The 13,877-nt window shown below is 45.2% G+C and overlaps 1 protein-coding gene across 6 annotated transcripts in view; it reads right to left on the bottom strand.

Moving 5' to 3' along the window:
- Positions 1 to 13,877, bottom strand: part of PXN (paxillin) — a 48,464-nt gene that overhangs the window by 10,997 nt on the left and 23,590 nt on the right. For 2 of the 6 annotated variants that reach the window (XM_075041777.1, XM_075041780.1), the window contains exons 2-9: positions 11,441 to 11,667; positions 10,821 to 10,936; positions 8,712 to 8,851; positions 8,137 to 8,338; positions 7,533 to 7,668; positions 2,124 to 3,176; positions 1,039 to 1,305; positions 83 to 502 (exon numbers count right to left, since the gene is read on the bottom strand). In XM_075041777.1, the coding sequence (XP_074897878.1) occupies positions 83 to 502; positions 1,039 to 1,305; positions 2,124 to 3,176; positions 7,533 to 7,668; positions 8,137 to 8,338; positions 8,712 to 8,851; positions 10,821 to 10,936; positions 11,441 to 11,667 (2,561 nt within the window). The remainder of the gene's footprint in view (positions 1 to 82; positions 503 to 1,038; positions 1,306 to 2,123; positions 3,177 to 7,532; positions 7,669 to 8,136; positions 8,339 to 8,711; positions 8,852 to 10,820; positions 10,937 to 11,440; positions 11,668 to 13,877) is intronic. The other 4 variants (XM_075041781.1, XM_075041782.1, XM_075041778.1 and 1 more) reach the window with 3 other exon arrangements.

The following is a 13,877-nucleotide window of genomic DNA, read 5'->3' as shown; positions in this document are numbered from 1 at the left end:
GCCTTTACCTGAACATTACATCTATTGAGCTGTCAAGTTGGGAGCAGTAATAGGACAGGAAAACACTGCTAAAAAAACAAACCAGAAGAGAGAAGCCTGCCTGCATCTGTGGGAAGAAAGCATCATCTTCAGTTTGACAGCCAACAGAAACTGTCTTGGTACTAGGGGTCCAGGTCTGGGGAGAACAGGAATGCCTAGGATCTTCAGGAGGGGTGCCCACAACAGAAAGCTCATGGTAATCATCATCAGAAGTTTCCCACTGGAAGGGAGGCTGGGGAGCCAAGGTGAAGGAAGAGGAGGAGACTGGACTAGGAGCTGGGGTAGATGGCACATGGGAAGGCTGAGGTGGGAGTGGGAGGAGAGGTGCAGGGCCAGAGACATGAGAGGGAGCAGCGTTAGCAGGGACTGTCTTTGCAGCTTCTTTGGAAGGCTGGAGCTGGGGAGAGGCTGGAACAGAGACCGTCCTCCTTGGGGGGAGCGGGGATTCTGGAGGAAAAACCACCTAGAAAGACACGGAGGAAGAAGAAAGGTGAATAAATCCAAAGAGGAACCAACAAGCACTTCCTGCAACAGGAAGGCTGGTTGTTACCAGTATGTTTATCTAAGGGCAAAAAGCAGCAAGAAAGAGAAGGGAACTAGAAAACATGCTTCTCTCTGCAGCTCAAGGAAGAGCACCATCTTATACCCAGAACTTCCTGCACAGGTACAGTACTAGAGAAAACAAAGCACGCCTCTATGACAGGCTTCCCAGTGTGGTTTTAAAAATAATCCCCACATGGACATTTGACATGTGATAGTAGCAGACTGCAAAACAGATACCATCACCACCATCCTCAGATCCCACTCCAATTCTTAAACATCAAGAACTAGGACTTGCAAGCTGGTTCCCTTTTCAGGCCAGACAAGGGTGAATAGAAAGAGTTAGTTCTTCATTTCATGTTGCTTAGGCCACTCAGAAACTTAATCTGCACCTCCACACAACGCTATCTGAAGAGAGGGACATGCTGGAATTTCCCAGCACGTGTCCCTGCTTTCTACCTTCTCTACTTGCTGTCCACCATTGTGCTCTTCCCCCTGGGGTCTGGCAGTGATAATGACCCCCTCTGTCAGCCAGTCATCCTGGCTTTTCCGTTCTTCCTGTTCCTGTTTAGTGATGCCCAGTCTGTCCTGCAGCTCTTCAATGAGGCGATCTTGGGACTCAGTCTTGTGAAATATGGCAGGACCTAGTTTACGCCTTGGAGAGAGGTCACGATACATTGGATGCACATTCGCAGTCTCTTTTGTCCTCTTGATTAAAGATTTAATCTAAATGACAAAGGTAATAGTATCAGCAGAGAGGAGCAATGTCAGAGCAAGCCCCAAGATGCAACAGCACAAACTCAAGCCATTAGTGACAACTATGAGCACGAAGAGTGATGACATTTATTCCACAATGCCAAAATTCCTCTTGGCACAGCCCAGAACAGTGACTCAGTGCAAGGAAAAACCCCGTAAGGATAATCACAACAGCCAAAAATAACTATCTAGAAAAGGAAGGGAAAGATTAATCAGCAGGAAGCCAAGATAGGAGGTGCAGCATGACCACTCCACTGAGCATTAAAGAAACCTCAGCATCACAAGGACACAGAGAGCAACCTCTCTGTGTTTGCCCTTTACAGGCATAAGACTCTTGGTCAGAGATGTCTGGTGCACAAAAGCATACTTCCAGCACTGGAAGGAACACTAACAGCTCCAGCAGTGAGACCTAAAAAGGCTAGCAGAGCAGAGGACCTGCCATCCCAAGTCAGGAACATCCTCCAGCGGCGCAAGACAGCTCTTTTAACTTTTCAGAGGCCTCTACGGACTGAGCCTCACCCCAGTTAGGGAATAAAAGTCCATTTCACGGGGAAGTCCCTACAAACTGCCATGTTCTGTGCTGCTGACTGACATGCAGAAGAGCCCACAAGATAACACAGAGGATTTCAAAACTCCATGACATGCAGCTGTCAGTAACATTGCTCAGAGCTGCATGCTGTTAGTGTGGGTGAGTCCAGGCACACTCACACCACACACGAAATGTTAGTGCACTGTGAGAACAGTCCTAGCTAGGACTCGTCCTACTCCTACATTCATTCACTGCCTGCCTGGCCTGATGCAGATATCCTCTCAATGGGTGGTTTGGAGATGCATGGCAGATCCCATTCAGCTTTCCAAATGTTTTCAGTAGATTCTGGAGCAGCTGCAGAGCTTCTGAACTGCTCATTTTCCTGGGCTCCTCCGGCTTTGTTCATGTTAGCAGTACTTGCCTTCCTAGGAGTTCTCTCTCTGCCCTGCCTCTTCTTGACCAGATCAGGACAGCCATCTACCTTGGTTTCATGTGGTACTTCAGCTTTTAGCTCCCGTCCTTGCTCCACTACAAAGCCCAATGGGTTTTTAGTGTCTGGGAAGACATCCCACCGATCCAGGGCCACAACAGAAGGTTCATACACAGGATTTAAAACACTGTCATTCTTTGCATGTACCTCTGGCACATGTGCAGACACCTCCAGGGCCCACAGGTCATCTAAAGCTGTTTCCACATTTCTGGCCTGGGAATGAAGTGCTGAATTGTCCCCGAATGCTCCCTGCTGATCCAGCTCTTTAGGTATCTGCCCCTTCCCTCGACCATTTAAAGTGTTTGAAATCGGTACACTTGAGATTTTGGGGTCAGTTCTCTGCTCCTTCTTCTCAGTCTCTTTTGCCAAATTGTTCTCTAGGCCTTGTGCCTCCACATTAGCAGATCTACACAGAAGCTCCACACTGGAAGCTGGCACAGCCTGGAAAACATTTCTAGAAGAGTCAGGCTTTCTGCTGAGCTGAACCAGGTTTGCAGAGGTCATCTGCTCCCCACGAGTAGCAGAACCAGAAGAGACTCGTGGTGGGGGCACAGGGACCATTTGTGGCAAACAGGGCATATGTGGAAGAGAGGCAGAATGCCCTGAAGTAGGCAGAACTACAGTATTACTGCCTTCCTCAATGCAGAGGACTGCTGAGGGCGCAGATGTTGGCACTGCTGAGTCCCCACTGTGACTTGCAGAAGGGTGTTTGGAATGGGAAAGCACTGTTAAGCTGTGAGGAGTGTTGCTGGAGTCTGCATTTGCTGAACTGGGAACCGGTTCTAGGAAGGGTTCAGAAATCAGAGACATAGTGGAACTAGTCTGCAAAAAGGAGACAGAAGGAATAAGGAGAGAAAAAGACAGAGGTAAGGAGAAGAAAAAAAAGCAAAGAATTAAGCATTATAGCAATCATGACCTCCAAATCAAAGAGTCACATTGATCCAAAGCCTTACTTCCAAGAGTAAGGAAGGAAAATGAGATACCAAAGAGCAGAACCAGTACAATGGGAGATTAAGTTCTACATGCATCGAGATCCTTTTTCTATGCCCTCCTTCTAAGTGATAGCTCATGTGTATGTGTTCACCTGCAGCTGTGATGGGGGCATGCAGCGGCCACTGGGAAGCCAGCTACAAACCCAGGAATGTCTAGACTATGAGTAAAGGTCACGTTAACTTACTCATAGTCAGACATGTAAATTTTACATTTCAAAGATGGAAAAAAGGCAATCAATGAATAGAACAAAGCATGACATTTTCTTCTTGATACACTAATAAAATGCTCCGGTTGCCTGAGTTCATGGCAATGAAAACAAAGCTTCAGGGCATTCACAGCGAGAACAGATGACGTGGGCTTTGTTCTATTCACATCACTAATCTCACCTTGGATGTGACACATACTGAATCTATAGAAGTCTGTCAGTCACTCCATGCCCTTGTAAGCATTGCTTAGGTGGCTAGATTAGCCTCTTCCCCTTAGGCCAATGACTCCACATTTACATTGTAATAGAATCAGTATTAATTTTGATCCAAAATACACTCTAACAAGAGCAACTGATACAGAGTTCTCTTTAGTTCTCTTTGACTTACAGGGCCTTTTGAGAACAAAAGATCATGGGTCCTCCTTTCCCCATTTTCAGTGATTCCTGGCTGAACTCTAGGAGACAAACTGGCATTCCTTCTTTTTCTTAAAAAGGGAAAATCAGAACAGTGGCTTGGACAAGTTCACACAGCAGGACAACCTAAGATCAATGCTGAGCCCTCCCAGTTTTAAAAATGTATCCACAAAGGACTTCCAAACTCAAGATCTATCAAGACCTGCTCTGATTCTTAGTGACATTTTCCAAAGAAGCCTCAAGAAGTTAGATGCTTATGCTCTGCGGCAGCAGGGCGTGTAACTTCCTAAGCCCATGCATGGTATCTCAGTCTTTACCTACCTTTCTGGGATACTTATCATGAACAAAAGGATAAAATTAACAAGACCATGCACAAAATCTACCAGCAGATGGAAGAGACATATACCTTCAGCTGACCTAAGTTGCTAACATCCCGAAGGGTCAGGAGCTGGCACGCACACACACATTTGTGAAGTCACAACAGCAGCGCTACAGGGAGATTGCACTCAGAAAAGAGCAATAGGGGACCGCAATTCATTACAGATTGCTCCTCCCCTCGAGTAGCACAGCAAGACCCACAGTCACAGCAGATAAGAAAAGGACTAATAAGTACATTCAGCAGTCGAAATGAAGGAGCTTCCCAACATTGCCCTCCCCCTGTATTTCACCTAAGCTGGATGCACCTATAAAAGTAACCTGGTTTTATACTGTGGTTCGCACTTAGCTTCCAGATTTCCTAAAATTCAGTCAGTCATTTTCAAGGCAAGACTACCATTTCCCTTAAAAGCAAGTATTTCCAGCATATTAGAAACATACTAGCTCCAAACTAAGAGCAACGGTTAAACACTCAACAGTAATAGAACAGTTAAACACAAGCATCTAGCTATGCACTAAGCAGGCATCATATTACACAGAAATGGCAGTGGTTGAAAAAACAAGTGCATTAAGTAATCTCAGTGGCTGCTGACTGACGAGCTAGATTACCAAAATCAAATGGATTCTGTAAGCAAAAAGAATGAGCAACTCATTAAAGCAAGCAAAAGACGATAGAGTAATGTATCAGCCTGTAATAGCACCTTTTACTCTGGGTTATGAGGGAAATTAAACATTGGTGCCTCCACTCCTCCCATCCCCATCTACTGCAACTTCTACCAATTACCAATTGGTACCAATTACCAACTCCAACTAATTACACATCATTCTTAGTTTTTCTGTTCTATTTCTTGCAACCGCACATAGGTCTGGTACTTGAAAAATAGCCTTTCATCTTTTACCTTTGCAAAGACTCCACTTCTCTCCCTTACAACCCGCCACTGGTACAGACTAGAAATATATTTTCAGACAAGCTAACACCACTAGTTGGCATAAATAGAGGAGGTAAAAACAAACAAAAAAGACTGAAGGGAAAATGAAGCAACTCAGAGGACAGGAAAAAGGAAAGTAACTTTTAAAAACAGTCAATGACAATCCTAACAAAAGGTAAATGATCACAGAAACAATGTTCTTTGTGCTTCAGGAAGAATGTTTAGACACAGATGAGCTCAATGCATTGCAAAAATACTAATGGTGTGTTTAAAAAGCCCAAATCTTAAAATCTTGCTGCATTTCAGTTTGCTCTCAGAGCTCAACCAGAAACTAAGCCAGGAAGGCAGGCAGTATTACAGAAAGCAACTCGTCTCTGTCATGCAGGTTTTATTGGAGTTGCACAAAGATTCTTAGGCCTTTTCTCAAGACTCCAAAGCATTTGAACACCCACACTGCGAAATGCCCTCTCCTTGTATCTTGCAAGGAAAACCTGTGCTGGGCAAGGTCATTCTCAGTTGCCAAGAGCTCACCTAGGAGCAAAGGCTGGTGGCAGCAACCACACCTTGAGCTTGTTTTCTGAGCCCTGATAAAAGCAGCAGGGACACAAGGCCACAGCGCTCAAGCTCCCACAGCACACGGAAGGAGCAAGGAGCAGGTGGGAACTCCCTCCAGCTTCTCAACAGTGCAGTTTTTCAACCAGACCAAACAGACACTTGTGGATATTCTGCACTCTACCCTAGGACTTAATATGGAGGAAAAAAGGCAACACTAAGGTGTCAATATTTGCAATTGACTAAATACACACTACAGTAAGCCTAGCGAAAACAGTGAGTAACACCTAGATTCTCACAAAATGAAGTACATGTGCCAGAAATAGCAGACTGAATTGAATTCCAGCAAGTGCAAGGCAAGTGAAGTGACCCAGAGCGTGCACGCTCACTGCTGGGTTCTGAACTCACGCACTTGGTGAAAACTCCAGGTATTGTAATGACCTCCGTGAAACCCACAGCACACATCAAAAGCACTCACATGAATAGTGGCACAGAGAGAACAAACAGCAAAGCTGTCATTTAATGTCCTGTCTACCTCCCCTCACAAAACATTCCTCAGCTCTGGTTGCCCCACCTAAAGTCATGGTAGGAGGAAATGGAGTTCAGCACAGACAAGAAACATCAAGCATCAGCAGAATCTTCCGCATGAGGAAAAAACAGAGAGTTAGGCACTTTCTTAGGATTAGAAAGCAGACTTGCACGTGTATGTAAGAAAGGCAGACCCAACAGTGACAAAAAGAATATATTAGATATTTGCTTTCTCTGCCTCCCTCAGAACAAATTCAAGTGAATAATTCAATAAGGCTATAAGCAAAGCAGCTGAAAGTAGAAAGTAAGAAGAGAAAATATTTTTCATTTTGCTATGATTATGGGTAAATGAAGCCTTATGAAAATACGCTCCACAGTTAACCATCTAGTGCAAGAATGATAACTTACCTATATGAATAAAGAACAAGTTATCCAAGTACATACGCCAAGTGCTTCACATATCAAGATGACCATGGGCAAGTTACTCCTGAGCTTATCCTATTATGGGATTTTTATGTGCTGCTTGTGACTGAAGTAGCAGTTCTTTTCCAATACAGTAGTTTGATTTCCAAACAAGATTCTGAATAGTATTTGCCATCCTCTACCCCCACGAGAAGCTCAGACTTTAATCCCACTTTGAGGTGAATAAGAGATACTGTTTTAAGATGGAAACCTTTGAAGTCTCCAGCTGTCTGATGCAAAGGCTTCAGTGCTCACATTACATGCCTGGAAGATCCTCCTCAGGGAAAGCACATCAGGGTAAAAATACACTCCCCAAAGAGGAGGGTCATCCCACAGAACAGAAGAGTCTGGTCTCTGTCAGTAAGCAGACTGGTGTCCCATGCTCCCCTAACTTCTTGTTAAGTCGTAGCACCGCAAAATAATTCACCCTGTACTGAGCAGTAACTAAGCTCATTATCTTTGGCAAACAAACTGCAGAACCAAAGGAAAAACAGACCCTAGAACTGCCCTACCCTGCCAGCGATGAGAATTTATAGCAGTCCAGAACACCTACAGCAGCACTGAGAAAGCACAAATACCACCACAGGAAGTTTCTCAGAGCAAGTCTGAGAGGTGAAGAGGGCATTCTGGAGACCAAAGTCAGTAGATGTGGCTAATGGGCAAGAGAGCCTGGGGGTGGGGAGAGACAAGATGAAGTATTAAGTTGTCATGATAGGGTACCTTAAAGTCAGAGAGAGATGCCATCAGCTCATCCAGTTCTCGTGTAGCTGAAGAAGCAGATATACGGGTCTGCTGTTGACTGGCGGTGACCCGTTGAGGGCTGCTCACCTCACCTTGGCTCACAGTGATTGCAGGGCTGACCAAAAAAAAAAAAAAAAAAAGCATTTAAGCCTGGGAGAGCACTCCTAGACTGAAAGTCCCATTGCTTCCCCAAGCAAGCACAGCATCACAAATTTCACCAGCACAACACACACAGACCCTGTCTCTCTGCCAAGTCTAACACGAGTGTGTACAGACACAATCCCTGTCCATTAAGAAATGGATGATGACCAAACATTCATTTTGTCAGACAGTGGGTATTTGTGATCAGCTATAAATCCGAGTTTGAACAATCCACCTCTTTTAACATGACTTAGGTATTTTTTCATCCAGGAGTAGATAAAAGAGCACCAGCATCTTCATGCAGCTGCTTGATTTCTGACCCTTGAGACAAAGCCCACCTACTGTCACTCCCCTGCAGCATCTGCCCCTACACTACAATCACTATTCCCACAAGAGGCTGTCCCACCCCACCCAAGCCAGCAACCAGCAGAACACTACTCACACTGGACTTGGCACAGAGCTCTCCAGCTCATCCAGCAGGCTCTCCACACTGGGACGCACATCTTCGATCCCACGTGCACCATTTCGCTTTGGCTTTTCTTTTGTAGGGGGTGCAGCCTTCCCTCCCACAGAGCTGCTGCTCTCTGGGATGACATAGTGAGGTCCAGTCACGCTGGGCAGTGATGGGCTTCTGCTGGCTTCATCTTAAGAAAGGGGAGCAGAAAAAAGCCATTCAGACCCCTAGGTCCATACATACATGTTAATCACAGGCAAGAGCAACAGATTGCCCAGAAATCTTGTGGAACATACATCTTTGAGGATATTCAGAACTTAACAGCCCAAGGGCCTGAGCAACCTCATCTAACTTTGAAACTTTAGTTACAGCCAATTTTGAAGTTGGCCTTGCTTTGAGCAGGGTGCTGCACCACAGACCTCAACAGATCCCACCCACGCTAAATGAATCTTTGATCAGGGGCTGGAGGGTTCTCCCTCAGTAAGGATGTTGGAAGGAAAAATCAGGCTACTATTTTGAGAATCAAACTATCCACTAATACCAAATGTCTTGCTATTCCTCACCTGCTGGAAAGCCACTAGCAGGATTATGTTGAACAGCATTCAGTTCCAGAAGAAGTCTGTCCAGTTCTGAGAGGTTGCTGCCCAAAGAGGAGCTGGTCATTGTGGGAGATGGTTCTGCAGACTTCTGCTTGTTCGGGAAACTAAAGATAAAAGGGAAGCGTGAAACTTCTATGTCAAGATACAGCAGAAGGATGGAGGAAAACTTACATTAGGTTCACAAAGTTTACACATGTACTGTATTCTTTTCAAGCTGATGCTTTTAGCTCTGGAGGAAGAAGATGTGTGCTTTGTGAAATGACTACAACACAGCCACTGCTTAGCCAAATCTTCAGTTATCAGTTATAAAGAAATAGCACTGATGGACAGGGCCTCAGATTTTAGGACTGTGTGCTGCACAGACCTGTAGGAAAGAGTTAACCGTATGCAGATCCAAGACACACAGAACAGCAGCAGAACCATTAGCTCACATACAGGAAAATGACTTGTTTCTGCTGACATCACACCAAGCAGCAAAAACCTTCCCCCTGAAGCAAGGGAATGCAGGGCTAGCACAGACTGGAGAAAGAGGCAAAGTATTAACAAAAAGCTATCAACAAGAAGTCAAAAGCAGCAGGTTATGTGGTAGCCTCTTGCAGTACTCAAGGTCTCTTTTCAAGTCCTCAAACCTTTAATTTGGGGAACTCTAATCAATTTACAAGAAAGTAATTTGAAACTATTTTCTACTGTGTTAAATATACAAGCCTTAAAAGAAGTTTACCTGTGCACAAGTGTGTATAAAACACCGGATGTAATTATTGCTTATCCTATATGGGCGATCCCATTTACCACACACAACTGCAAACTATTTCATCAAAGCAAAACTTAGCACCAATGCAGTGATTTTTCTAGTAATTACACTGTAATAACAGTCTTCCCATCATCAATGGCAGGGAAATTATTTTCTCCTAGTTTTACAATTGAAGAAATAACTTCTAATGCTCTAGAGATTCTTATTTTATCAAAAAAATACTTTCCAAATCCAAAGTGGGAACTTCTGTCTTGTGCACGCTACCACTTTATGCTCAGAAAGTTAATATGTAACAGGCTTCAAGACTCTGACACCTGTAACACCAGTGACAATTATGAAATTCTGTAAGGGCAGTTATTATCTTTCTCTTCAGACTTAAAAAAAAAAAAAAAAAAATCCACAAACACAATCTGTGGAGGGCATACTTCATCCCAACCCAAGCACACAAGGTACAATTCACACCAGAACCAAGCCCTGCCAGACCCTTGTACAGGAGGACTTATGGCTGCAATTACCTCCATTTCGTAGTAATTGCATGCGGCCATCTGAAAAAATTGCAATTACTACTTCCATTGGGCCATCTCCGAATATGCCTGCCTCCACCCAGTATTAGTTCTGGTTGAAAGCAACTTCCTGCTTAGCAGAAAGAGCCAAGCATGCTTAGAACACAACACCAGAGAAACACCAGTCTCCACACTGTAAAAAGGTACCCAGGACAGAGTACACCGTAGCGGGCCATCAGAGATGAAGTTCTGGCAGCCTCTTCCTCACTCATCCCCATGTTGGCAGAAAGGTCTGTCCTACCATACAGGCTACTCCTCCAACCTCTCAGTGTAAGAGCAGCTGCCTTTGCAAGTATAAGCTAGTTACCTATCTATCATCTACCGAGATGAACGTTTTAAGAAGTTCGAATTTACCTGAAAATTCAAGTCATTGCACATCCTGCTGGGCTACTGGTAACTGAGTTCCCCAGGATAACTGACCCAAAGGCCACCCACCTCCTAAAGAACTTTTGTGCTGCTTAACAGAGGGATTGATTTGTCACTTGTCTCTGGATCATATCCTCCACAACACAATCCAGATCCTGTTCTGTCTGATGGATCCTTAACCTCTTCTGCAGCTGAGCAAACCAAAGGGCCAGATCAATGTTCGAAATGAGTGTGAAAGTTACAGTGGCCTCTTACAAGAGAGGTAATTAAAACCCACACAAGGCAACATAACAGATACAGGGAGCAGTGTTTGTTTCCACTTACAGAAGGCAGCTTGAGCCACAGCAGGCTCAAGTTTTAAGTCAGGCTTATCTCTTAACAGGGACAAGATACCTGTAGACGTGTTCCTCTTCACTGGCACGTGGAGAAGGAGAGCTGAGCCCGTCTCTAGGAATGGAGGCACTGGAGCTTTTGGCACTAGAGCTGTATATAGGAGACTGGGACTGAGGCTGTGGAAATGAGATTTGCATTGGAAACAGAAAATACAAAGCAAATATGTACACTACTGCATTGCAATCCCACACATGGATAGGGCAGAACAAAGGCCAGCAGAAAAAAAAAAAAAAAAAATCTGCTATATAGCCAAGCCACCCTCTATCAGATGAACTACACCAGGAACAACTGTTCCCCACTTGCTTCAGGTTTGCCTATGAGTCGCAGATCTGTGCTGGAAACTCCCAGTCTGCTTTCCACAAGCTACAAAATAGATGACTAACACTAATCTCATCACACTACCGTTTTGTCAGAATAATGACGATGGGTTTCAAATTATTTTTTGCCATTTTCTCCAACCAGTTCTATTAAAAACCCACACCTCCCCTCATTTCCCCACTCTGTCTGTAGTCAAACTCATCCTCACTTCTTGCTATTCCCTCCTCTCATCTACTTCCTTGAGAGATACTGCACCAACAAAACCAGCATGCACCCTCCCCAATCTGCACACATTCACTTACTTGCTGGTGGACGTATCTGGATACGTTGGGTTGCCACTGGTCTAAGGGGTCAATCACAGTGCCATTCAGGGCCTCATTGGAAGGTGGTGGGGGCACTGGAGGTGGCACAGCAATCTCCTGGTATGTGTGGTTTCCAGTTGGATAGGAGTAAGGCGTCTCCTCTGTTAGAAACACCGGTCGTTTGGAGATATGTGAGGTGGTGGATTCCAGGTCTGCCAGTAAGGCGTCTGCAGGAAAGCAAAAAAAAAAAAAAAAAAAAAAAAGAAAAAACCCAAAATGGTAAAATCCCGGACTACTGCTTTTTCATCTCATTCAGGATATCTGTGTCAGAAGGTCTTTGGGAAGACTTTTCATTTATGGTGATCTACTAAATACCCTGAAAAACGTTACTGCAGCCCAGGGCTGAATGGGTTAATCAAACTTCTGGTACAAAGAAAACACCAAGAGGTAAAAAAGCAGCCAGAAAAACTGTTGTCAGTCTCAGATTTTTGACTTAACTAGAAAACTGCCTAACAACAGGGACCCATAGCCTCACTGCACCCTGCAGAAGAGCAACCCAGGAGATCCAACTCAGAACAGGATATTGACAAAGACTAATTACAGGCCCCACATCATCACAGAGTCATTTACTGTGGCCGCAGGCACTGCTTTCTGCAGGAAACAAGATCTCGGGAGGGGTTTTCTCCAGAGTATAAGGTAGTGGAAGAAGCATGAAACTTTCAAATTAGTCCATCGGTGCAGCAGGAGTATGTTTTTCAGTTTTGTTAACAAAAATCCCCCCCTCAGTACATCACACAAACAGTTAACTAGTTTCCAGAGGCTGCCAGGTAAACGGCCATTTCTTGTCCTGGAAACAATTCTCAACTTGCTGGGTGGAGACTGCTCACAAATTCCTGAAGAGAAGAAAAACTTCCCCCAGCTAGAAACACCATCACTCATGCCAGGCTGAGGAACCCACGTCACACATTTAGCACCTCTCATATCTTAAAGCAGGAAAAAAATGCTCTCCCTTAGAGACAGGGCATGAAAAGGCTTTCCCACCATTCTCCCTGCAAACTACCCTCTGTCCATTCTCAACCCTGCACTCCTCTGCAGTGACTCACAGGCAAATCCCGACTTGTTGGACCTTCTGTCCTGTGAACCCACCCTGCGGAGCCCACTGCAGTCCCTGGTGAGGGAAACTCCAGCAGGCGACTGCAGGTCTGCACTGTACTCACTTTCTAAAGAAAGCCTCGCTGGCCGGGTGCCCAGCTTTCCACTGGGGCAGCAAGCTCTAGTGCACACCTCTTTAAGGCTATTAGAGAGGAACTGGTTCACTAGGGACATCAGCACTCTCCATTACAAGAGCATCAGGACATACCTGGCAGGTCCCTTTGGAGATGTGGAATTCAGCCAGACAAGAGTAACGCAACTTCAGCAGAATTAGAGAGGAGGCTCTCAGAAAGCCCCTGGATCTCCCTCCCCTCTGTGCAGACCCAACTGTCTTCAGGCAGTTTCAGCAGGATTTGTCTTTCTCCTCCTGCACATAGCAGGTACTTGATACCCAGGTTTGGGGTGTGGGGGCTCAGCGTGAGCATAGCCCTCCTGCAGTATCCTCCACCAGGGTCACAAGGAGCTGAAGTTATCAGGTGGCACCAGAATAGGAACTGAGCAACTGTTCGCCCTAATGGCTGCCTACCGGCACCTGCCAGCTCAAAGCCACTTCCTGAGCAGAGCAGACCACATCAGCCAATGCACTTAGCAACGCTTCAAGAAAATATATTAAAGGGTCAAATGGAGGACAGTATTATCGCATTACAAGACGAAGAAGGTGCTGCTTTTATATTCACACTCTTCCACGAACCAAAGCATCACGAAAGGAAAAAAAAAAAAGCAGTCCTGCCCTCAGAGAACAGAATACAGCCATTAGCATATTAAACACTGCATTAAATTAACTCTATACACCTTTCATTTAGTCAAAAAGATGCTCCAAATCATTTAAGCCACAGGCATTTTCCTAGAGGGGCCAAAATACCACAGCAGCAGATTATCCGAAGGGATACAAGCTTTCTGCAGCTGGGGAAAAATGAACTTAATCTTCTTTTTAAGCAAAAGAACAGCTGGTGGATTCCAGAGCGAAAGGCACATACCTCAAGGGAACTGCTGAAGAGCTACAATTCCTCCAACCAGGCAAGTCCTATGACTGGAGGTTTCGTGCACACAACCTCCAAGAGAAGTGCTATCCGAGAAGGTGTGGTTTTTGCTTCTCCCCACCAATGACAAAGGCAAATCAAACTCCACCAGGAAGTGAAAATCCCACGAGGGTGTTGGGCTCCTCCAGCCCTGCAGAGGGGACCCAAACCATTTTTCCACCCTCCACCCCCAGCCCTCACTGCAGGACAGGCAGCTGTAACCATCTCGCCACAAAATTCACCTCCTCGGCTCAGCACTCTGCTGA

The sequence above is a fragment of the Buteo buteo genome, chromosome 11 (genome assembly GCF_964188355.1).
Source record: "Buteo buteo chromosome 11, bButBut1.hap1.1, whole genome shotgun sequence".
In the NCBI taxonomy this organism is placed as follows: domain Eukaryota; kingdom Metazoa; phylum Chordata; class Aves; order Accipitriformes; family Accipitridae; genus Buteo; species Buteo buteo.
This window is presented reverse-complemented; position numbering and strand designations above follow the sequence as displayed.